General features: G+C 34.2%; 2 protein-coding genes and 1 pseudogene across 17 annotated transcripts; all 3 read left to right on the forward strand.

Moving 5' to 3' along the window:
* The first annotated feature begins 445 nt into the window (after window positions 1–445).
* Window positions 446–2379, forward strand: LOC114300616 (putative disease resistance RPP13-like protein 1 pseudogene; annotated as a pseudogene). Its single transcript, XR_014366436.1, has one exon. The product of XR_014366436.1 is annotated as a putative disease resistance RPP13-like protein 1 pseudogene (transcript).
* Window positions 626–23803, forward strand: LOC114300619 (NAD-dependent malic enzyme 59 kDa isoform, mitochondrial-like). Of its 15 annotated transcripts, none has more exons than XM_082924743.1 (16): window positions 630–760; window positions 6166–6341; window positions 6434–6494; window positions 12292–12415; window positions 15229–15343; window positions 17718–17821; window positions 17899–17982; window positions 18116–18220; window positions 18312–18407; window positions 18787–18898; window positions 19106–19172; window positions 20556–20627; window positions 20922–20984; window positions 21136–21225; window positions 21940–22149; window positions 23406–23803. In XM_082924743.1, exons 6-14 carry the CDS (start codon window positions 17780–17782, stop codon window positions 21164–21166), a joined length of 672 nt encoding a protein of 223 aa, XP_082780869.1. In that variant the 5' UTR covers window positions 630–760; window positions 6166–6341; window positions 6434–6494; window positions 12292–12415; window positions 15229–15343; window positions 17718–17779; the 3' UTR covers window positions 21167–21225; window positions 21940–22149; window positions 23406–23803. The 15 variants fall into 15 exon arrangements, with proteins under 15 accessions (XP_082780870.1, XP_082780869.1, XP_082780867.1 ...); XM_082924742.1 differs by lacking the exon at window positions 630–760 and adding an exon at window positions 4717–4855; XM_082924741.1 differs by having other exon boundaries at window positions 637–760; window positions 6166–6494.
* LOC114300617 (putative disease resistance protein At3g14460) lies at window positions 2359–4794 on the forward strand. The gene has a single exon (XM_082923245.1). It carries the CDS (start codon window positions 2359–2361, stop codon window positions 4792–4794), a length of 2436 nt encoding a protein of 811 aa, XP_082779371.1.
* Window positions 23804–25787: the final 1984 nt, after the last annotated feature.

Here is a 25787-nt window from a genome sequence, read left to right on the forward strand (position 1 = left end):
ACCCCTTCTTTTATTTTACTTATAATATTTTTTTACTTTAAATTCAAATAAAATTGAAAATGTATCAACCAAAACTCCATATTGTTGCATATTGTTGGATAAAGATTGAAAAGTTTCTTAGGCTACTCACTACCAACTGAGAAAAATCATGATAGAGATATAAATTTATTTTAAAATATATTAAAAAATAATTGGATTCTACCTGCGAACTTGGGTTCTTTTATTTTTTTTAGTTTATTTGTTGTTTTCGCAGAGGGACAGGGGGCCAATGAAAGGAGACTCACTTTTGACTTCTTCTTCGCTCAATGATTTCTTCTTCGTCTCACAAAAATAGCCATTTTTGAGACTGCTTAAACTTTTTTCGCTCAAAAAAAGTAAACAACCTCTTTGTTTTGCTTTGCTTCTGATCTGTTGTTTTTTTCTTTTCCTTCTGTAATCGGAAACAATGCCTATAGAAGGGATCTTTGTCTCTGGCTTCGTCAATTTGTTATTTGGAAAGATAACCTCTTTTGCCTCATCTAAATTACCCACCTTTGAAGGTATTGATACCCAGCTGACCAATTGGACCAATATGCTGTCGCAAATTGAAGCTCTTCTGATTGACGCGGAGGAGAAGCAACTGACCGATCGAGCCGTGAACTTGTGGCTCGATGATCTCGAGGATCTAGCATATGATTTGGATGATTTAGTGGATGAGTTCGCCACCGAAGCTTTGCGACACAAGCTCAAGGCAAAGCCGCCCGAAGCTAGTTCTAGCAAGGTATGGAACCTCATCCCTAATTTCAAGCCAAGAGATGTTATGTTTAATTTCAAAATGAAGTCCAAGGTTGAGGAGATGAATACCAGATTGCACAATAGTTTTGAACAATGTTCAAAACTTAATTTGGTTAAGATTGTTGGAACCCCCCCTACAGCTACGACTAAGACTTGGCAAAGACCAGACTCTACATCTTTATTTGATGAACCTCGCATTTATGGCCGAGAACATGATCAAAGAAAGATAATTGAGTTGCTCGTAAGGGGGGATGAATCAAGTCATAATAACATTGGTGTAATTCCCATTGTGGGTATGGGTGGAATTGGCAAGACCACCCTTGCTCAGATGGTATACAACGATGAAACTGTGCAGAAGCATTTCCATCTGAAAGCCTGGGTCTGTGTGTCAGATGAGTTCGACATTATGAGGATAACAAAAGCAATTCTTGAGTCAGTGACTTCCCAAACATTTAGTTTTAATAACTTGGACCAAGTCCAAGTTCAACTAAAGCAGGCTTTGGCTGGAAAGAAGTTTTTAATTGTTTTAGACGATGTCTGGAACAAAAAATACAATGACTGGAATGTTTTGAAGAAACCTTTCAATGATGGAGCCCAAGGGAGTAAAGTTGTGGTGACTACACGTGACAGAGAAGTTGCAGGAATGATGACAACTGCTGAACTTCATGACGTTAAGATCCTATCAAAGGAGGATTGTTGGTCATTGTTTGCACAACATGCCTTTGCGAATACAAGTATTGATGCAAATCCAAAATTGGTATCAATTGGTAAGGAAATTGTGGAGAAATGTAAAGGTTTGCCTCTGGCTGCTAGGACACTTGGTGGCCTTTTACGCAGCAAAGTACGAGATGAGGAATGGATAAATGTATTGCGTAGTAAAATATGGGATTTACCACACACAAAAAGTGACATCCTTCTTGCTTTGAGATTAAGTTATCATGATCTCCCTTCGCATTTGAAGCAGTGCTTTGCATACTGCTCAATAATACCCAACGACTATGAATTTGAGGAAGAGGAGCTAGTCTTGTTGTGGATGGCGGAGGGCTTCATTCAGCAACAAAGAGATAAGCAAATGGAAGATGTAGGAGGTGAGTACTTTCGGGAATTGTTGTCAAGGTCTTTTTTCCAACCATCAAGTACCGGTAAAAGCTCTAAATTTGTTATGCACGACCTCATCAATGATTTGGCTCAAGTAGTTGCAAGAGATACTTGTTTTAGATTGGAGGATAGATTGAAATATCAGGAGCAGTGCAAAAATATAAAGAAAGCTCGACATTCATCTTACATGCGGGAGTCCCGTGAGGGTATGAAAAAATTTGAGATCTTTGATAAAGCCATGCATTTACGGACCTTCTTACCATTTTACACCCCATATGGTTGGAATTGTTATTTGGCAAGCAATGTTCCCCTTAATCTATTGCCGAAGCTAAGATGCTTGAGGGTGCTCAATATGAGTAGATATCGCATTACAGAAGTTCCAAATTCGCTTGGAGATTTGAACATCTGCGGTATCTTAACCTATCCAACACCTACGTTGAAGAATTACCTGAATCATTAGGCTCTCTTTACAATCTACAAACATTGATGTTAAGAGAATGTGAAAAACTTAAAAAGTTGCCGACAAACTTGGGAAACCTAATTGACCTACGTCATCTTAATACCACCGGTGCAGATTCCTTAGAAGAATTGCCACTGGGAATATGTAAGTTGGTTAGTCTTCAAACACTGTCCAATTTCATTGTTACTAAAAACAGTGGGCATCGGTTAAGAGAGTTGGGGAATTTAATTTATCTTCGGGGGAAGCTTTGCCTATCTGGATTACAGAATGTGGTGGTTCCATTAGATGCAAGGGAGGCGAATTTGAATGATAAGGGGTTAGATGTGTTATCAATGGAATGGAGTGTTAACTTAGATGATTCACGAGATGGAAGAGTTGAAACAAAAGTGCTTGACATGCTACAACCTCACAAGAATTTAAAAGAGCTCCATATCAAAGGCTACCTTGGTATAGGATTTCCGAATTGGATAGGAGATCCTCTGTTCTCCAATATGGCTGACCTAAGTTTAGATAATTGTGGAAATTGTGCATCCTTGCCACCACTCGGACAACTACCCTCCCTCAAAAAGCTTTACATTAAAGGAATGAGTGTACTAAAGCATGTCGGTCGTGAGTTTTATGGGCAAGGTGGGGTTCAACGTTTTCCGTTACTGGAGACTCTAAGCTTTGAGAATATGCCAGAATGGGAGGATTGGTATACTTTTGGAGATCACAAGGAAGTTCAACCATTCACTCATGTCAAGTATCTCTCTATAATAAAATGTGCCAAACTTCTTAAAATGTTGCCTACTGATCTACCTTGTTTGAATAATCTAAAGATTAGGGACTGCCCCAAACTCTGCGGAATGATGCCCAAGGATCTACCTTGTTTGAATAAACTAGAAATTAGGAACTGCCCCAAACTCTGCGGAATGATGCCCAATGATCTACCTTGTTTGAATAAACTAGAAATTAGGAACTGCCCCAAACTCTGCGGAATGATGCCCAAGGATCTACCTTGTTTGAATAATCTAGAGATTTCAAAGTGCCCGCAATTCCTAGTTGAAGGCTCCAGCATTAGCCTCCCATCACTCACCTCGATAGCTATGAATGACGTTCCTCTAACAAGCCTTCAAGCGGTCCTTGAGATGAGGAGTATGGTTGATGATGAAGTGATATCAGCAAATGCAAAGTCTAAGCGTCCGAGTTCAATAACTTCCTTGAGCATTGGGATGATTAAGAAGCTTGAGCTCTTGCCAAAATGGGTCACTCATGGGCTGATGGAACTTGAAGCATTGGAGATCACAAGCTGTGAAGAACTCAAGACACTGTGGAAGAATGAGGCGAGAGTGCAACACAGTCTCCCTGCATTCCGATGTTTGAAAATTGAAGGCTGCCCCCAGCTTGTTTCATTGTTTGAAGAAGATGGGGATGAAGACAACAAATGGCAACATGAGGAGCAGCAGCAGCAACAACAAGAGGGACTCCCTTGCATGGTGAGGAGGCTTGAGCATCTAGCAATACATAATTGTGAAAAGCTAGAGAAACTGCCACAGCTGCTACACAACTTCACTTTTCTTGGAGAGTTGTATGTCTATAACTGTCCGAGTCTCGGCTCTTTTCCAGAGACAGGTTTTCCGTGCATGCTGAAAACACTCAAGACACATGGTTGTCCATCCCTCATATGCTTGATATCGTGCAAAGGTGGGGGGCTACCATCCACACTCAAAGAGCTTGAGATTTGGGGATGTGAAAAGTTGGAGGCACTGCTAGTAGTAGAGGAGGGGATGGAAATTAACTGTCCATCTCTTGAGTGTGTTTTTATCATTGGTTGTGATAGGCTCAAATACTTGCCAGCTGCCCTTCCTAATAATAATAATAATCTCAGGAATCTCAGTCGATTGTCCTTGTATGGGTGTAAGAATTTGGAGTACATTCTGGAAGGATGGTTCCACTCTGCAACAAATCTGACACATCTGGATATCGAGGGATGCAAAAAACTCAAGGCCCTACCACACGGATTGCAGACCATCAACTACCTCACCTCTCTTCAATCGCTGTGGATGAATATTTCACAATGGAACAACAACTTCAAGAAGATTGGTTTGCACAGTTTATCCTCTCTTACAACACTGTCGATTTCAGGCGCAATTAGCGTGGCAGATGATGAAGAAGAAGAAGGTGTAGCGGGTTCCAGCTTTCCTATAGATGGGAAGTTGCTGCCCACCTCTCTGATCAATCTTTGGATCGGGGGTTTCCAAAATCTGGAGAAGCTATCTTCTAAGTTTCAAAACCTCGCTTCTCTTGAATTTCTTTGTATCAGGGTTTGCCCTAGGCTCAAATCTTTACCAGTGCAAAGGCTGCCTCCCTTACTTATAAGCTTGAGTATCCAGCTTTGTCCCAGACTAACAGGGAAGTGTGAAAAGGGGAAAGGCAAATATTGGCCCCACTTAGCTCACATACCTAAAGTCGATGTTTTTTGATGAGTGATAAGCTCTGTTGTGAAGATTCCCACCGCAGTTTTACAAGCACTCAAATTGCCAGGTATCAAAACATAAACTAATTTTATAGATATAAACATTTAAAAAATATTTTTAGATTTAAAAAACAAAAAATCATATGAAAAACAATAAAGTGTTTTTCACATATATATATATATCACTTTTACAAATTTTAAAATTTTTTAATTCTTATTTTTTTAATATATTGACTAATTTTTATTTTATTTTTATTGTTTAGATGCATCTAATCTACATATACTTAAAAATTTTAAATAAATTAAAGAAGTTTAAAAAAATTTAATATATACGAAAATGTAAATTTGTATTATTTAGTGATTTTTTAAACGATTTTTTTCATAAATTTTATATGTTTTAGGTGTATTTAGATTGAGTGGATCTAAAAACTTGAAAAACATTGATTAAATACTTAGGCCTCGTTTGGCAAGAGGCTATTTTAGCCAATTAGCCAAAAAGTTACTAAATTAGCCAAAAAGCCAACAATCCATACCAAAAAGTCAAAGATTCTCTTTTCTCTCTACTTTTTGCACATCTTTTCGTAATTAGCCAAAAAGTCATCCCAAACATACAAGTTTTTTTTATCTACCTTTTTAGTCAAATAGCCAAAAAGTTACTAAATTAGCCTGTTCCCAAACGAGGCCTTAAAAAGTTCATTAAAAATAGTAAAATATGGATTGAAACTTAAAAACTAATTTTGAAAACTCCAAAACCAAACAAAGTTTTAAAAATTATTTCAGATTCTAAAAACTAAATGAGTTTTGGATATTTAAATTTATGAAAACTATTTTTGAGAATATATAGCCAAACAAATTTTTAGAAAATTATTTTCAAAATTGATTATGAAAATCAAACCTTAGTTTTTTGGGTTTTCTAGGCTAGTCATTAATAAAATATTTTTGTATTTGTTAAGTTGCCTGTATAGTGACCGGGAAAAGTTAGATTGAAAGTGATTATGCTGGTACAAATTCTTGTTGAAGGGAGAATTTTTTGCCCAGTCCAATGAGGGTAATGTTAAAAAAAAAAATAAAAAAAAAATAAAAAAAGAGAGAAAGAAAGAAAGAGAATGAAATGCTATGATGTAAGTAGTTTGCAAATGCTTAGAAAAATGAAACAAATTTTTTGCTATTGTAAGAGCTAACTTAAAAAGTTACAAACAAATATACGCATATCAAGTGTTCAAATTTCATTTTGGTCAGTTGTTCTAATAAATATGGTAATTGAAAGCAATTTTAATTGTATACCTGGAGTTGTTACATTTTTTGTAAGAAAAAAATTCAGAGTATCAAGTTTTATCAATCTATAAGGGATTATTTGATACAAAAATGTGCTTTCAAGGATCTGAATACAAAGAAAGGCTTCTTTCGATAGATTTCCTCGTCTGCTTTTATTTCTGAGGGAACCACAACAAATGAAAGAGTTCTCATTTCTTTCCAAATTGGTGCATTTGTCCCTGAATATCTTGTCCATCCAATGATTGTTCGCTATCCCCATGTACACTTTGACCAATCCTGGTAAGAAGTTTCTTTAGTTGAAACCATTTTGGTGTTGTTTTTGGTAATATCTTTACCTAACTTTCATCATATGGCCTTTCATTTTGTTTAAGGGAAATATGGCTTTGGGAAAGTTCGTGTTTAGAATGTTCATAGTTTCACAATTTCATGGAGGTATGTTGAGTGATTTTTATTTATTTATAGTTGCATATAGTGAAAATGTAGTGAGCTTGGCTTCGCCCACTATTTTTGTTTGTGAAATTTCTGGGTTGTATGTGTTACACGGTCTTGGGTAGAACTCACCCTAAAAGCTAGCTATTAAGGTGAGGGTGCCCTCACGCTTATATGCTTAATATTACTTTAGTACTTAAGCGATGTGGGACTTTGCTTCACACCCTCCCTCACGCCCAACGTGCTCACTCGGCAGCACCTGCAGCGTGTAGGCCAGGGACACGCACCCTGCCCATTCTTGAGTACTCTGGCTCTGATACCATGTTCCGCGATCTTGGGTAGAACTCACCCTTAAAGCTAGCTATTAAGGTGAGGGTGCCCTCACGCTTATATGCTTAATATTACTTTAGTACTCAAGCGATGTGAGACTTCGCTTCACAGTATGATGTATGAGGTGACAATTCATATATATAGGTTGTTATAGTGATGTCCCAATTTGCTATTTTTCTTTTGATAACTAACTCACTCTCGCAGATCATCAATACTGATTATTCATCAGCTTAAATGTACATGCATATATATGATGTGTCCTTGACTATATTATAATTTGAATTTTGGTTACTGGATAACTTGTAAGTTGTAAAAAGTTGAATGAAGTCATTTATTAAATTGTATAGGTTGAATATCTTCCTGTTGTTTTACCCTTTGAAAATCAGTAGAAAAAATGCTGCCCATTTTGCTCAAAGGGTGAATCGCCATTATTTGATTAATCTTTGCTGCCTTGTTGGCTTTAGTTGATATTTTAATATTAAGTATATTCTTATACATCAAAGTTTTTAATGGACTCATAACGTACAATTTGTTAATTTTTTGTATATTGTTAACATGTTTTGTATTTCATATGCTTAGGCCTCGTTTTGGAACAGACTATTTTAGTAATTTTTTGATTTTTTGGTTGAAATATGAGGTGAAAAAATTAGTATATTTGAAATGACTTTTTGATTTTTTACGAAAAGAGGAGCAAAAAGAAGAGAGAAAAGGGAATCTTTGACTTTTTGATATAAATTGTTGGTTTTTTAGTTTTTTTAGTAACTTTTTGACTTTTAGACTAAAACAGTGAATTGCCAAACGAGACCTTAATCTCCTACGAATTTTGAACCAGTGGATGTTTAACACACCGTAAATATTGTAATGGAATTTGTGTGATGTTATGTCTACTGCATTTGTGTGTGGAAGCCTGCCCCCTTTTTTTTTTTGCATCTGTGCTCAAAGAATCAGCAAATTGATGATTCCTGGTCTTTGGATTTCAAGTAATATTATATATATACAAAGATCAAAATTTCGTTTCGGTGTGTTGTTTCAAATAATATCGAAACAAAAGCATCTCAGAAATATTTTATGAAATGAAGATAAAATAAAAATGTTTGAAAATATAAATTGAAATATATCTAAATGTATAAAAGCCTAATAATTGATTAATTAAACAAATTGAGATTCATATAGTCATTCACGTAAAAGAATTAAAAAACTAATGTTACTATGAACTAAAAATTATTAAGTATTGTCAAATAACTCAATTTTGTTAAACAAAAGTTTCCAGTAAGGTCTAAACATTTACTTAAGCAGTAGTAATAAATGTTTATGAAAATTTCTAAGTTTGTATAGATACAATTTACTGTTTTTGTATATCAAACTATGTTTCGGTGTGTTTCATTATGTTTTGATGTGTTTCAATGAAAACACTAGAATTTTATTATTTCGTTAGTGTTTTGTTTCAGTCTCTTGGGAAATGGAAACATTTCGGCCATTTCAATGGAAACAAATGAAAATTTTGTTCCTCATATATAATAAAGATAAATCCATGTCAAAAACTTTTTCATTCATGTGTTGTCTATATTTTTCATGTTATTTGGTTCCAAACAAATGGCATATGGTACCTATTAAAATTGGGTGTAACTGCGCATGCAACGGCCCTCGTGTCTTCTATGTGCACTATGTTAATTTATTACAATTGGAGGAATGGTTTTCTATTGTCCGTCTTTAGCTTGTGTACAAGAAACTAAGTGAACGGGTGAGAACGTTAGGGAAGTTGAGGATACCGGTTTTAAACTGTATTATAGTTGTAAGGATAGATGTAGGAATGGGGTAGGAATCTTAATTACCAAGGGTCTTGTGAAGAATGTAGTGGCGGTCATTAGGAAAGGGGATAGGATTATGTTAGTTAAACTTGTTATTAGAGGGAATATAGTGAACGTTATTAGTGCATACGCCCCTCAAGTAGGATTAGATGATCAGACTAAGAGGGATTTTTGGGAGTAAATGGATGAGATCTTACAGGAGATACCCGTAGCAGAGAACCTAGTTATAGGTGGAGATTGTAATGGTCATGTAGGCATAGATAAACTACGCTATGAAAGGGTGCATGGTAGATACGGTTTTGGTGACCAAAATGAGGCTGGAGAGAGTATCTTAGATTTTACGTTGGCTTCTGACCTAGTGGTGGCCAATACTATGTATAAGAAGAGGGAGGAGCATTTGATAACCTTTAAGAGTGAGTCAGTTAAGAGCCAAATAGATTACTTCTTAGTGAGAAAAGTGAACTGTCTAAAATGCAATGATTGTAAGGTGATTCCTGAAGAGAGCCTGACCTTTCAACATAGAATTTTGGTACTAAATTTATGTTTTAGAGGGCAATACCAAGCTAGGAAGGATGGTGGGCGTTGTAGGACGAGATGGTGGGACTTAAAAAGGGATAAATTAGAAATATTTAAGAATAGAATGGATAATGAAGATACTTGGGACTTGAAAGATGATGCTAACGCTATGTGGAACTCGATGGCCAATTGTATGAGGAGAATCTCAATGGAAGTGCTTGAAGAGTCGAAAGGAATGGAACCCAGCTCTAGGGAAACTTGGTAGTGGAGAGAAGAGGTTCAAGCGGTAGTTAAGGCAAAAAAAGAATGCTTTAAAAAGTGACAAAAGGATAGAACTGAGGAAAACCTTAAGAGTTATAGATTGCCTAATAAAGAGGTCAAGAAAGTAGTGAGAGAGGCTAATTTGAAAGCTTATGATAACATATACACTAGGCTAGATAGTAAGGAGAGAGAGAAGAGGGTATACAAACTTGCTAAGATACGTGAGAGGAAAACAAGAGATTTTAATCAAGTTAAGTGCATCAAGAGTGATGATTTTAAGGTATTGGTGAGGGATGAAGAGATTAAGGAAAGATGAAAGAATTATTTTGAGAAACTATTAAATGAGGAACATGGAGGTACGGCAATAAGGGAAGAAATATCTAGTAATACAATAAACCAAGACTATAGGTTCTATCACAGGATTAGGAACTTTGAAGTGGAGATTGCACTTAAAAAGATGAAATCAAATAAGGCTTTAGGACCAGATGATATCCTTATTGAAGCTTGGAAGTGTTTGGGTAAAAAGGGGGTTGCTTGGTTGACTAGGAACATGCAAGATGAGTGGAGGAAGAGTATTAGTGCCAATCTATAAGAATAAAGGAGATGTCTAGAATTGCAACAACTATAAAGGAATCAAGCTAATGTGTCATTTAATGAAAGTGTGGGAGAGGGTGATAGAACGCCAATTGCGAGATATAACAGAGGTGTCAGAAAATCAATTTGGGTTTATGCCTGCCAGGTTAACAATGGAAGCAATCTATCTTTTGAGGAGAGTAATAGAAAAGTACAGAAAAAAGAAAAGAGACATTCATATGGTGTTTATCGACCTTAAGAAAGCATATGATAGAGTGTCTCGGGATATAATATGGTGGGTGTTAGCAAAGAAAGGGGTGACAAAAGGTTACATTGATGTGATTAGGGACATATATGAAGGGGTGGTGACTACTATTAAATCGCCTGCTGGAGAGATAAATGAATTTCATATCACTGTAGGGTTACACCAAGGATCTACCTTAAGTCCTTATCTTTTTGCTTTAGTATGGATGAGTTGACGAGAAATATCCAGGATGACGTACCATGATGTATGCTTTTTGCAGACGATATAGTGCTAGTGGATGAGACTAGAGAATGAGTTAATACAAAGTTGGAGATTTGGAGAAAAGCTCTTGAATCTATAGGATTTCGGATAAGCAGAACTAAAACAGAATACATGGAGTGTAAATTTAGTAACAGTAATAATGAAAGCAGAGGAGAAGTGAAGGTTGAGAACCAAGAATTGCCTAAGAGTGCACATTTTCGTTATTTAGGGTCGATTATCACAACAGCGTGAGAGATTGATACGGATGTGGCCCATAGGATTAAGGCGGGATGGTGTAAATGGAGAAGTGTGTCTGGGTACTGTGCGATAAACGAATACCTACTAGACTTAAAGGTAAGTTCTATAGAAAGAACGGCTATTAGACCAGTGATGTTGTATGGGATGGAGTGTTAGGCAACCAAGAAACAACATGTAGATAAGATGGGTGTGGTTGAGATGAGAATGCTAAGGTGGATGTGTGGCAAGACTAGACAAAACAGAATTTGGAATGAGTGTATTCGGAAATGGATAGGAGTAGCACTGATAGAAGATAAGTTGAGAGAAAATCGATTGAGATGGTTTGGTCATATTCAACGGAGACCAATAGAGACAGTAGTGAAGAGCTGTAATGCTGTAACGGTAGATGGAGTGTTAGGGGACAGGGTAGGCTTAGATTAACGTTGGTTAGCGTTGTAAATAGAGATATGGATTTAATTAATTTGACTAACAAAATGGCCTTTGATAAGGCCGCGTGGAGAAGAAAGATTCATGTAGCCGACCCTATTTGATGGGACTTAAGGCTAGGCTTGGTTTGGTTTGGTTTAATATTTTAGTTATTGTTTTTCATTTTTTTCTTTCTTTGAATTCTTTTGTAGATGTTCACATGTTACCTACCTTATACATCACTATTATCCTAATATCCAAGGACATGATTACGGCATTATGTGACAGTTTGGAGAGGATTTATGCTTATATTTAAAAAACGGGGAAAAAAAAGAGGAGAACTTGTGGCATTAAAAAGGAATTGTCAACAAACACAGTGGGTGTTGTTTTCTTCAACTAAATTAACTAAACAAACCTTACGTTCAGAGGATATATCTGAATTAAATTTGTTCAAAATTTTAATGAAGGAAAATATTATTCATTTATGGTTTATGGAATCAATTGTTTAACTTTATTAGCATTTATGGAATTTTAGTATTAGTGATGCAAGCGGTCATTTATTAGATTTTTATAAAAATTAACTATTGTGGTTTTTGCTTTCATTATGGTATTTGTAATTTGGTAACTATAAATTACTTGATCCAGTTTTGTGTATTACACAAGTTTATTAGTGTAAATTATGTATAATTGAAGGTCAATATTAGTGGTGAATTGTTTAATGGACGTTTCTGGCTCTGCAATGGTTGATTCTTAGAACTTGTTCTTTGTAATATGGAGAAGAATCCTATTTTTGTGAACTTGATGATTATGTAACAGCACACTCCATTTTAGATTTGTCTTGATTTGCCACTTGAGCTGACTTGAGTATATATATCATTCTCTCTAAGTTATTTGTGGATATTGAGTTTTTAATCTATCAATTCATCCCTGATGGATATATGCAGACTAGCCATGCTATAGCTACCTCTCTTAATGTTACACATGAAGAAGTTATTGAAACTGAATGATTTTCATTAGAATGAAAATTCAGAGATACAATACCTTATATACACTCCACATGTTTACAAAATATCCAACTAAAATATCTACCTCACTCACGCTGTTACAACAAGTTGAACTAACACTTGACTTGTTTGGTTTGCAGGACAACATATCTCTAGTCTGGTCTTGGATTGTTGCTGAGTCTTGATTGGTTACACCAACTGTACAAACATCTCATTCCTATGGGGGATATCATGCTGCTTGCAAAAGTTTCCGAGTCCAAACAGGTCACTTTTCGTGCTCCATGTGTTTTGGCTTTTATAGTTTATCTTGCTTTTAGATCAGCAAAAATGATCTTGTACTTCATTCAAACATTCTACGAAGTGCTAGATTTCAGCTCTTAAACTTAATTTGATGGCCTTTTTTGCGATGGACCAAGAATATTTGATGCAGCTGCAATGATGGAATTTACGTTGTCTCCTTGGGATCTCATAATGTATTTGGTGTAGGCCTTGAAGCACACCATTTAACGCTTATAATTCCTCTCTTCCAAAATAAACAGGTTGAATTAATGTTTTTATTGACGACTATTGATTAATCTATATATTTCTGAATGGAGGAAGGATCACAGATTAATTTGAAAAAATAGAGGTGAAAAACGCAGTAGAGAAGTCTTGGAAAAACTAATGTGCCATTGAAAGGTCTTGTATTCCTTTAGTTCTAGCAAGGAGATTTTTCCATCTCAACTGGAGTCTTGAAACAGATCTTTAAAACGTAAATACAGTATTACTTCTATCTATATTAATTGGTTTCTTTTCTATGGTTTTAGTAAACAATGAATTATTAATTAATGGAACATGAAAAAATAAAATACCCTGGAAATGAAATTTAAGGTCGTAATTTTGTGGGAAGAAGAGTATACATTATGTTGATGTTTGGTGCATTATGTCTGAGTCATAGCACTTGACATGTATACCTTGATTCTTTAGTGAAGGTGTAGATAAGCCAAATCAAGCAATATATCTGGCTGTCCAAATTTTTAAGCATGCTTCTAGCTGTTCAACCTTGGCTGGTGAGGAGTAGATTGTTTTCAAACTTGGCATGCTGTATGGTTTTAGACTTTTTTTGGGTGTGCTCTTTCTAATTTATATCTGGCAGTTGCTCTTACAATTGAATCCAAGTGTGCAGTGAACACACCATGGTTAGATTGATTAAGTAAAGAAAAATACACAGATGAAAATTGAGTTCTCTGTGACCATGCAATTTGAGTTTGTAGTTTAAGTTTATTATCAGAGTTAGGACACCTCTTAGGCAGAGCTCTCATAAAAATAAATAAATAAAATTTGCATGTGAGATAGTGAATTTTTTTATATTATTTGTAACCCCAACCGCTAGTAGTAGCCTTTGATGAGATCTCTCCTCCATATTATACATCCCCCCCATCTTCTCTCTCTTTGGTTCTTCTTTTTCTCTAATATATTTTGTTTCTAAAAGTAATGGTCTTGATGTTTTGTTGTTTGTATTGTTAGTGTCATATCGATCACTTGAAAAAAATACTCAAGGCCAAGATGATAGTTTTGTGTCCTTAGCAAAATGGAGGATCTTGAATAGACTGCATGATAGGAATGAGACTTTGTACTACCGAGTAAGTTTGGTGGCAATTATCAGCTTGTAAACAACAAGTGATTTAAGAATTAATTATAATTTCGCTTTAGCTAGGGAGAAATAATTTGAAGCAATGCTGTATTGCTGTTGCTTTTCTCTCCATGTCCTTATTGATAACATGGAAGATTTTGCTCCAATAATATACACTCCTACAGTAGGATTGGATTGCCAAAACTATTTAGGGTTGTTCAGACGCCAATGGGGAATGTACTTTAGTGCAAAGATAAAGGAGAAATGATGTCCATGATCTATAACTGGCCTGGTCATCAGGTATTTTGGAAATCTAAAATGCATTAATGTCCAGTTTTGTTCTCTTTTTTGCTTTTACCTACTTGTTGGTGACGCATTAAGAGTGCTTTGTACTTGTACCGGATCAGATGGTAAACAAAGCAAGGTATAAAAACGTGTTCAGTGCTTAGTAGCAGGAATCGTTCATGTTGCTCAGGATTCTTCCTCAGGAGCGCGATTCTACGCTTCTGACTTAGATTTGTAGAATAATCGCAAGTTTGATGCAAGAGAAACACGAATCTGATCATGAATCTGTCTTATTCTCAGTCGGAGCTCCATCGTGGGCCATCACAAGACCTTCACATGCCATCGCAGACGTCTCCCTTCCTCTTCGCTGGTCTTCGCGAGTCGCACACAGGCCATCGCGACTTCTCTCTCCTCTTCGCTAGTCTTCGTGACGTCTCTCTCTCTCTCTCTCTTTGCAAGTGGTTCACAACTTCTCTCTCCCTCTCGCTGGGCATTGTGACTCCTCTCTCTCTCTTCTCTCTGTGATCTTACTTCTCTTCTCAGATTATATAGATATAAAGATAGATAACCAAACCAAACCAATCCAAACCAAATTACATATATCTATTTTAATTTATATATTATATATTGCCTTTATAAATTTATGTGTATTTATTTATATATTATATTTATTGAATTAATGTTATTATACTATTTTTTTTAAGAAAATAACATAAAACAAATAATTTTTAACAAAAGTATTTTAGAATAAATAGATAAAAAAGTAATAAAAATATTTTAGAATAAATGAAAAAAAATTCTAATAAAAGTATATAATTAGAATATTTTAACATATGATTTTTTATACTTCTTATTTATTTATAACATATATAGTTCCATAAAAAATATAATCTTACAATATATTTTTATATATTATTTAAAATTTATACAAACGCTCCCAACTAATGATTTTTGAAATGTCTACGATTCCACGCTCCCACTCCTGCTCCTCTCCCACTTCATGCAACTAAGGTTCAGTGTAGCATTGTTGTTTGCTGTGAATAATGAATGTATACATTACAAAATGAGCACTTTTGCTCACTTAGAAATGAAAATTGGTTCAGCACTCCTTGCAGCTTAAAGGTTATGTTCATCATTGCACTTGACATATCATGGGTATATGGCTTCTTCTATATTGCAGGTTGACTTGATTGTTCTGACAGATTGGCAGTCGCATTCTTGGGGTCCAGGGAATTGGAATACCCATTGGAAAACTTGACATGTATGTCGCTGTTGCTGGTATCAACCCACAGAGAGTATGCTCTACTCACCTCTCTTTATTATGTACAGGTTCATGTAGGCATAGCACAAACAGGTGTACACTAAAATAAAATTGGTATACAAGTGTGCGTCAATGCATAAACACCTGTGCACACTGACAGGTAAATACACACATTAATACTGGGCTGACTCAGAGATACTGACCATGCTTGATATGGATCATAGCACGTTGTTATTGCATGTATCATACGTAGAGAACGTTACGTATGCTTGCTTATATGTTGGTTATGTTGATATGTTTTCATGCTTCGCAAAACATATTTCTATTGGCTATTTTTCATCAATGTGGATGTTATATTGATGAAAGTGCATATATGTGAGATAGAAGGTTAGATGCGTGAAGAACTGACAGTAGTCTCTCGTCCACCTGATCTCAAAGATACTAGTAATTATGATATTTATTATCTTATATTATATATCCAGTTTTGGACTAACTTTTTACCGTTTCATTCTGCTTTCTTCTATACCAATCTAGCTGCGTTCATCTATGACAGATACTTCTAGTTATGCTTGATGTTGGTACCAACAATCAAAAGCTTCTTGAAGACCCGTCTTTATATTGACTTTATGCTGTTTATTTTATCTTCAGTGGTTCCTTTTCTTTATTTAATATTTTATTGTTTCAAATATCTGCCTTTACTCATTATTTCATACTTCATAAAAGTTTAAAGGCTGCATTTTTGGGACTGAAAATATTCAATCAGATCACTTGCTCTTTAACATAATTGATTATTATCCCTCTCACAGACTGTAATAGGCCTTGAATACTGGAATATTGGATGCCTCTCTCTCTCTCTCTCTTTTCACACACGCAGAGAGGAGAGGTGAAGTTGTTTTGTGCTAACTGAAGGTTCATGCATCTCCTTCATTTGGTTGTCCGCTTTCTCAATATCTGTGATTATTTTGCCGTCATATACACATGTTTGAAGCAACATGCTTGTTCCCTTGTACATATAATATTATCTACCTTATACAATAGAATTGTTTTGCTGATATACATGTTCATATCTGATGATTCTGAGAACTCTATGAAACTTAGAAAAATCTTCATTGGTGCTGATTGTGCAATATACGTAAATAAAATTACCCTGATTGAGTGATGTACTTTAGACAAAGTGACTAGGATAGCATAGGATCTTTTTTGTTTATTAAGCAATAGAAAAATATGGATTGATCTAATGCATCCCGAAAACTACTCAACATTTGATTCGTCAAGCAACCTGTCCTAGGCCATATTTGACTGTCTTAGTATGACTTTATATTAAAAATTATGATGTAGGAACGTTCAGTGACTCTAAAATGGGTTTCGGCAGAACTGCTAAAGTCTTTGCTGATGAAAGCAACAATACAAATTTTTTTGAAAAAGATTATATAATCAAACTAATATAGAAGTGCATGTAGCACTTTGTATATTTTTCATTTATCTTAACTTAAATTCAACTAGAAGACAGTGAATCCTGATAGAATTAAGCATTTCATTTTGTTGAGGGTGCTAATTGCAGACCCAGAGGTGCTTTCGAAAGAGAATCATAATTAGTACTTAGAATAAACTTTAACATGGATAAAACTTCTAAGATTTAATTATTTAATATTACTCTTTATGCTGTGAATTCAGATTTAGATCCAACAGAACTTGAAGTTAAAGTCTAACAAAACTAGAGATGTAAATAAGAATCACCTCTTTAGATATGTATCTGCATATATATATCTTTGTTTTTTGGGATGAGCTTACCTAAAGCAACTAGAAACAAAAATGCACTGAAAATAGAAACCGTGGAATTATGGAAACAATCATGTGGTCATCTGACTGTACATAAGCGTACATATAAAGACTACTTATTACAACCAAATTATTATCATTCAAATGGAGTTGTATATTATTTATGAAAAAATAAAATAAAATAAATGGAGTTGTATAAAAAGGCTATACTTCCATGTGTTGTAATATTGATTTCCATTTAAATTCCATCATCACAAAGGTTTCAAGTCTAATCTTTTCTTGTTTACAATTGTTTCTTGTCAATTATTTTCATAATTTTCTCATTTTGTAAAAAAGACATCATGAACCTCTCAGATTTGAAAATAGTGACTATTTACTTGTATGAAGTAGGATTTCCCTTGTTAAATTTCATTGCTTACACCTTTGGTTGGACTTCCAACAATTTTAAACGTTGAAATTCATTCATTCTTATCCATTCTTAACGTTCATTTATGCTGCATATACTCTATTTCACTCTCCATATTTTGTAGTCTTTAAGCAGAGTAAGTAGACTACATAACTGCTTGTAAACCCATTTCTTCCAACAAACTTCGTGAGGATTTATTTTTCACTTGATTTTACTTTGACAGATTTGGGACTTCGGCAACCTTGGTTGGAAGGAGAGGAGTATCTATCAATTGTTGATGAATTTATGGAGGCAATTCTCGCCTGTTGGCCCAAGGCTATTGTGCAGGCTTAGTTAATATGACTTCTTGTTTGATGTGTAACCAATATCATACTGATTACTTGATGTTTGGCGAATATTATAAGTTTCAGGATTTTCAAATGAAGTGGGCTTTCGAAAGACTGCAACAGTATCAAAAATGGTTCTGCATGTTCAATAATGACATGCAGGTGAATACTTGGTGTTGTATCCTGCTATTCTCCATGGAAATAGTAAACAATATAATAAGGCAAAGTACTTTAAGATTGTTAAGGGTGACTCTATTATAATGACATTTTTGTCACTTGTCATCATGTTGTATAGGGAACTGCTGGTGTTGCACTGGCAGGACTGCTTGGAGCTGTAAGGGCACAAGATCAACCATTGATTGACTTTGTGAACCAAAAGATAGTTGTAGTTGGAGCTGGAAGGGAATGATGAAATTCAACTGTAATGGCTGTCCTCCTGGTTTAACTGTAAGGGCACAAGATCGACCATTGACTGACTTTTTCTGTCTTTCAGTGCAGGGCTTGGTGTTTTTAACATGGCTGCACAGGCTGTTTCGAGAATGGCAGGAGCTGAAGCAAATCCTCTGTTTTTCCTACTTGATAAAGATGTGTGGTTCTATAGATATTACTTGCTCTCTAACTTTTTTGTTCTTAATGTCAATTACCATATTAGCCTTTATTTTGAGTTACTGGGTATTTATCTTGTAATAAAATGTGGAGAACATATGTTTGAACATATTTGTAAAGGAAATTTTTAATTTTTTTTTTTAGTGTTATCAACTAAATTTATCCTTTTTTACAAAGTAATGATAATCAATTACTTATCTGCATGTAACTGAATGAATCGTGGGAATGAATCTGCATTGGAATGAGAAGAAAAACTCATAATATGGCAATCTAAACTTTATCGTTTGATTTACATATTCAGGGAATCACCCACTTGACTTTTGATTCATCTTTTTTTGAGAAGTACTGGTTTAAATGCAGGGTCTCATTACAATGGAAAGGAAGGGTGTTGATCCAGCAGCTGCACCATTTGCTAAAGCCCCTGGGGAGATCGAGGGTTTGGGACTTAGGAGGGAGCAAATCTCGTTAAAGTGGTAAATCTTACTGGAGTGTTTTTTGGCTGCCTATGTTGATGCAAGGCTGATATAGATTGATATTGTGTGGAAAAGAAACCTTTGGTTGTTTAGCTTGCTTCTTGGGTATGTGCAATTGGCTCAAGGATGTTTGTTGTTATCTTTCAGAACATTGTGTATGCTTTCATAATTTAGAAAAACTAATTGCGGGGAATGGATTTTGTTTGGGTTAAAAAAGTCAAGCCTTATGTACTTCTTGGTTTGTCTGGAGTTGGTGATGTCTTCGATGAGCAGGTGGGCAGCCCCTTAAATTTGCTCTGTCCTTCATTACTTTCAAATGAAGCATAATGAACCAGTGAAGTTGGCTTAGTTTATTTGGAAAGGCATGTTGTTCTGGACTATTTATTTGGTTAGTAGTTGATAAATGGTATTAGTTGGAGAAAACACATTAACATTCACCAACACCCCAACACGGGAACTCCTTTGCTTTGCAAGTTTGTTTGTTCTTGTTTCCTAGATGTAGGCAATACCTTTTAGAGATGGTCTTCATTAACCCTAGTATCATTTTATTTTTTCCCAACTTCTGCTAAATAATCCAATTCTTACAAAAAACTTACAATTATTTATTATTAGGATAAAGGAGCATACCTCATCAAGGTGTCGTTTGCTGTCATCACTATTAGTTAAATCCACTTGGCTCAACTCAACAAAGACCTAATTTCAACCTCTTGGAATTGACTACAAGAATATTTTTCCAAAATGCTCTCTATAGAGCAATACCTCAATTAAATCCATGGTACATTCTTTCTTACTTCATCAACCCTCGTTCTTTTTAACTATTCTCTTGTGTTCAACAACACTTTGTTTACTCTACTTTTATGGGTGTTTTTTCCTCAATTTACTAATCCTTTCATGCACAATTTTGGCTTTTTTTATAATTAAATTACCATTACTATATAGGTAGATCTCGTTCTGAAATACCTATCACTTGATAAGTAACTTTGGCTGGCTATGTTTGAAAAATTATTCTCCACTTAGTATCTAGCTGCAAGGCACTAAGCACAACAATGGCAAAGTGTATCCTCTTTTTGAGCTTGGTAAAGCGTTTTGTCTTCTTTGATAAATCAGGTGCTTAAGGCCATGCGATTTTTGCGATGTCAAATCCGACGATGAATGGTTTTTCTTTTAAGCCTTCTAAATTATCTGTATTTTATTTGTGGAATGCACTATTTCTCTATTGAACATTGTCTTTACATGTCAACTGGAATAGCTGAATGCACTGCTGTTGATGCTTTCAATCATGCTGGAGAAAATATTAGTTTTTGCAACTGGGAGCCCTTCCAAAATGTTGACCTTGGTATGGTTTCTTTATATTGGTGCTAATTGTTGTGGAGTCTTTTTGCACAGTATCAATAAATTAATTGGTCTCACTCTGCTTTCTCGGCAATGCAATCAACAGTTCTATAGTTTCTATATACCTGTCTTCCTCAGTGTGTTATCCAATTACTCTGACCTTTGCCAATCATATACTTGCTGTCAGGGAATGATAAAGTGGGTCATGTAAATCAAGCAAATAACATGCATCTGTTTCCTGGGTTAGTGCTAATGTTCATGTCACGGATATATTTTGCTTAGTTTTTCATAACTACTATCGTAAACCTTTTTGACTTGATTCAGGATTGGGATGAGAGCTCTTCTCTCAGGTGCTCGTTTGATTTCAGATGGAATGTCGCAAGCAGCTTCTGAATGGTATATGTCACACAATTTGACCACTTCATTCTTTGTTCTAACATAGCCTTTTATGTTTGTTTGGTGTGTCGGGTCTAAAAGAGTCCTTTTGAGTGCTATAAAATGAGTGTTGGGGCTAGAGGTGCACCCATCTCCTGCCAGACTTGTATTTGTAATTATTGGTTTATGCTTGCTTATTTATTGTTGATTAAATTATATAGTTATTGGTTCAATTTTTGATAGAGGATGAAAAATGTTTGCATGGTGTTAAACCCAATATAAGCTAACTTTTGCTAATATAATTTTTTTGTGTAGCCTTGCTTCATATATTACAGACAAAGAAATTCAGAGTGGTGTTTTGTATCCTCCTACAAGAAGGTATTGTTGTTCATAGCTCCATTGGAACATTAAAATTTTCATATATATTTGTAAGTCAGTTGGAAACTAGCTCACTAGGAAGCACGGTTCACCTTTTCATATATATTTGGAAATCAATTGGACACTAGCTCACTAGTAAGCGTGGATACAGATACAGATACGGACAAGAACACGAGACATGACAATTTCAAAAAAATCAGAACACAGACACAGTCACACAGCGAGAATACGACAAAAAAATGTAATTGTTTTATATATTTTTGTTTTCCATGTATGTAAATATTACATTCACAAACAACTAAATTTAATGAAAACCATATATAAAAAAAAAAAAAATGCAAATTATCTAGAGACTAGATATATTTTTGCGTTAGGCTCCAAAGATCATTAGAAGCTAGTTTCTCAATTTCGCATTTGTGGTTAGATCTATATTGCATTGTTAATAGTTTGATATGAGTTCTTTATCTATATTTTAAAATTCAACTGTCATGTTTCCAACTTCCAAGCTTTATAATATAACCCCCAAAATTAGCTTCAAAAAATTAAATTAAGACCCTGGGTGTCCCTGTTGTGTCCCCTGGAAAAATTATTATAAAAACGGACACGTCATGTGGTATATCCCATATGTGTCCCACTATGTCCATGTCCATGTCCATGTTCCAGTCCTTGTCCCATAAATATCTAACACAGCTATTGCACCTATTTTGATGTGTCAGTGTTTCATAGCTAGCTCATGTACTTGTATTTTGTATTTTCTTCTAGTGAGTAAGGTTCAACCTATTACCTTAAGGCCAAGTTTGGGAAGACTAAATAAGTGTACTTTTTGAATTTTTATGAAATATGGGTTGGATTTGGGTTGGGTTTGAAGTGATGTGTTAGAGAGGTGATGTGACTTAAATAAGATGATGTAACTCAAATAGGATAGTGACTTTTTGACTTTTTGGATTTTTTGAAGGATGCCAAACTTGGCCTAAGTGTGCACACCTAATAGCAGCACGGAAAGTCGTTCTCTTGTCAATCGATTTTGGACGTAGCTTGTTAAAGCACGATCAACAATCACTAATCAAGTTAGTTTGCATTATGCAAAGACTAACCTTATGGAGTGTGTGAACCTCAAAGCCTTTTCAAATTGTTTCGACTGACAAAGAGAGATTGAGATAAGAAGGTGAGCCAAGAATTCAATGATCAATTATTAAGGGTATTTTCTCAATTTCTTTAATTCAATGGCTGACAAAGCTATATTCGTTTTATTCTTGAGTTGTATTGAATTCAAAATCCTACAAAGTTCAATTTCGCATCATTATTATGGTTATATGTACATTAATTTCTTACATATTGTACTTTGTTTTTTCATGGAAAATTTTTGGTGAATTGTACCTTCTTAATTTTTTTCCATGGAAAATTTTTGGTGGATATTGTACCATTTCCCCCCCTCCCCACCCCCCCCCCCCCCCCCCTCATTTTACCCTTTACTAGTATTTTTATTTTTTATTTTGTCCTTTGTTAATTGGTGGAATGAAATCTCATTCTTTTTGGTGGATTGTACTTTTTTTTTTCTCTATTTTGCCCTTAACTAGTATTTCTGTTTTTTTATTTTGTCCTTTATTAATCGGTGGAATGACATCTCGTTCTATTTGGTGGATTGTACCATTTTTTTTCCTATTTTACCCTTAACTAGTATTTTTATTTTTTATTTTGTCCTTTATTAATTGGTGGAATGAAATCTCGTTCTTTTTGGTGGATTGTACTTTTTTTTCCCTATTTTACCCTTAACTAGTATTTCTATTTTTTGTTGTCTTTTATTAATTGGTGGAATGAAATCTCGTTCTTTTTGGTGGATTGTACCATTTTTTTCCCTATTTTACCCTTAAATAGTATTTCTATTTTTTTGTACTTTTTTTCCCCTATTTTACCCCTAACTAGTATTTCTATTTTTTATTTTGTCCTTTATTAGTTGGTGGAATGACCTTGAGTGAATGGTTTTTAGAAATTATGTAAGGTTTTTGGGTCAATTATGTAAGGGTTAATTTCTTATTTTGCTCTTAGCTTGTTTTTAAATTCTCTATTTTGTCTTTTTTTTTCTTTTTTGTTTCTATATCTATATATATAAGCGGTGCTTACGGAAGGCTTGCTTTTTTGTACTGCTTTTACCCTTCTATTGAGGGTCAACATTGTTTTGCAAGGAATGGATCCACATTAAGCTAATGAGAAGCACAGTAGATCATAGTTTTGTGTTAAATTACTTCTTTGTCCTTTTTGCATTAACAATATGACAATTATATGTTGGTAGGGCTTCTTGTAATTTTGTTTGTTTTTCAAGGTTTTTTGTCATAAAGTTTTGATAGCTTTAATTATTTAAATTTACTACTTTAGCCGTACTGATGGTTATTTATTTATTTATTTTTTTGGTACATTGGAAAGTTAAAAGACAACAAACAAAAGAGAAAAAGCAAAACAAACAGATTAGGGACCAGCGGAGCCCTGCCTACGGGAGCTGCACCCAATCATGATGATCATCTTGATCTGCACCCATCTTGGCCAGGCCATCGGCACTCAAATTTCCCTCCCTCAAGATGTGTTGAATAGCGTAACAACATCTTCGGATAAGAAACTTCGAGTCCTCTACCAGGCTGCGCAATGAAGAAATAACCTCCAATCATGTCCTCTACCAGAAGTACTGATAGTTATATGTTGTGGCTTTGTGCATTATGTGGTGGTATTTACATGTGGTATTCCAATTTTTTTTTTTTTTTTAAACATATTTTTGTTTGAAAGTATTATAATTTACTCATAATAATATGATAAATTATGAGCCTCAATTTTTTTGTTATTTTTTTCCAAATCATTTAATCTTGAGACTAATTCCAATGATAAAAGTTAAATTAATTTTGCCAAAACAAAAAATCAGGACCTAATTAGGGGTTATATATGTCAAATTAAGTTTATTTTTTTTAAATAAATAATATGCTTCACAAACCTATAATATAAATGATTCAATCTGTTTAATTTTCTATTGGAAAGCATAATCTTTTTCATAATAATAATTTCAAATAATATTTAATTAATTGAAATGAAAGATAACTGCCATTGAATTGATCAAATCAAATAGATGTGTTTAGCCCCCCCCCCCCCCCCCCCCCCGGGGATAAATTTGTACTTATTTTCAAGGAAATTACAAAGAAAAATCTTAGAATTTGACCATTTTAACAAATTAAACTATGAATATTTAATTTTATGAGAATTGACTATTTTAGTTGACACAATTAAATATTAACAAATAAAATCTCAAGAAATCAATACAATTATTTTTGAAATTTGCCATGTTTTGCATATAAATAAAAAATAAAAAATTAAATTAGAAATCATAACTATTAGTTTAAGTTGTTATTACTATTTTTATATATTTGCATTCTTATTATAAATAAATATATATACGGGTAATGCTATAGTACATATCTCTAAAAGAATAAGTGTTATATAATCATTTTTCTTTAACCTCTACCAAATGGATTTTTCTTAAGCGTGCCTTGCATACCATATGCAAGGCACTTACGACCTTACATTTACGCCTTTTATGTATTGGGTTTTTTTGCATTTACACCATTTACACCTTGCATATGATGTGCAACCTTAAGGGGGTTGCTCATCATAACATTACCCCTACCAAATAAGCATTTCACTATATTTCTATTAAAAAAAAGAAAAATGCTTGGGAGCACTAATTAGTGCTCCCACTAATTAGGTGGCAGTGGGTCTTGCCATTAATGATGTGATGTTTTGGTCTTGGAGTTGTATTTTTTTTATTTTTTTTTTACTTTTTTAATGCATTAGTGCTATTAGTAGTGATGTTTTTAGTGGGATGAATCATTGTTGTAAAAAAAAACACTTACCTTAAAATCAAAAAAACAAATTTTAATTAAAAAAAATATATATTGTGCCAACTTGCCCGTGCAAGCACACCAACCAACCTAGTATATATACATATATAGGCTCGATTGTCGGTTTAGTTCGGTTTAGATGCCTAATCAAATTCTAACGAATTGATGATTTGAAAACCCAAAAATAAATAGATAAATTATCAATAAATTCTAATAGTTGAACTTGATTTCTATCAAATCTTACTAAAAATAAATTCAATTAAAATCGTTGGTAAAAATAATTTTTTTACATTTTTTTACATATATCGTTAAAAAAATGTCACAAACAATTGACAATTATTGATTTTTTTTGTCACAATTTTATAAGTTGTTTTCAAAATTTACAATTAGTAACATTTTTCTGTGAATTTTTTTTCAAACTGTCGTTGAAAGTTGAAAAATGATTACTTTTTGTGGTTTTTTTTTTTAAATTATCGCTAAAACTTATAATTGGTGAAATTTTTTAGAAATTTTTTTAAACTGTCACTAAAAATTAACAATTAGTAACTTTTTTAATGTTGTTTGATCATTAATTATTATATGACCTATTAAACAATAAGTCTATCTATTAAAATTTACACGTAAGTCTCCAAACTAAACCAATAAGCTTTCGTTTGGGATGTGAGTTAACTTTTTAACTATTTTAACCTAGGATTAAAAAGTCTTGTTTGAAATAAACTTTTTAAATTTTTTGACTTTTATAAGAAAAAAAACAAAATAATTATGATTTATACGTGACATTTTGTGTTATTGATTTTTATTTTATCGCTTAGTGATTAAAATAGTCAAAAAAATCCATACCAAACCTTGCCTAAATTAACCTAAAGAGGTCGGGTAAATGACATTACAACTCATAATTACAGATAACTAAAATGATACTCCCTCC

This window comes from Camellia sinensis, chromosome 4 (assembly GCF_055761805.1).
Source record: "Camellia sinensis isolate YWXY chromosome 4, ASM5576180v1, whole genome shotgun sequence".
NCBI classification, from domain to species: Eukaryota; Viridiplantae; Streptophyta; class Magnoliopsida; order Ericales; family Theaceae; genus Camellia; species Camellia sinensis.

Bases quoted from the DNA above. Each gene is read 5' to 3' on its own strand.
- LOC114300617 (XM_082923245.1), top strand. From the start codon at position 2,359: ATGTTAAGAGAATGTGAAAAACTTAAAAAGTTGCCGACAAACTTGGGA.
- LOC114300619 (XM_082924744.1), top strand. From the start codon at position 17,780: ATGGAGGCAATTCTCGCCTGTTGGCCCAAGGCTATTGTGCAG. The intron at 17,983-18,115 runs GTGAATACTTGG...CATGTTGTATAG, and splicing joins TGTTCAATAATGACATGCAG to GGAACTGCTGGTGTTGCACT. The intron at 18,899-19,105 runs GGTAAATCTTAC...GGATTTTGTTTG, and splicing joins GGAGCAAATCTCGTTAAAGT to GGTTAAAAAAGTCAAGCCTT.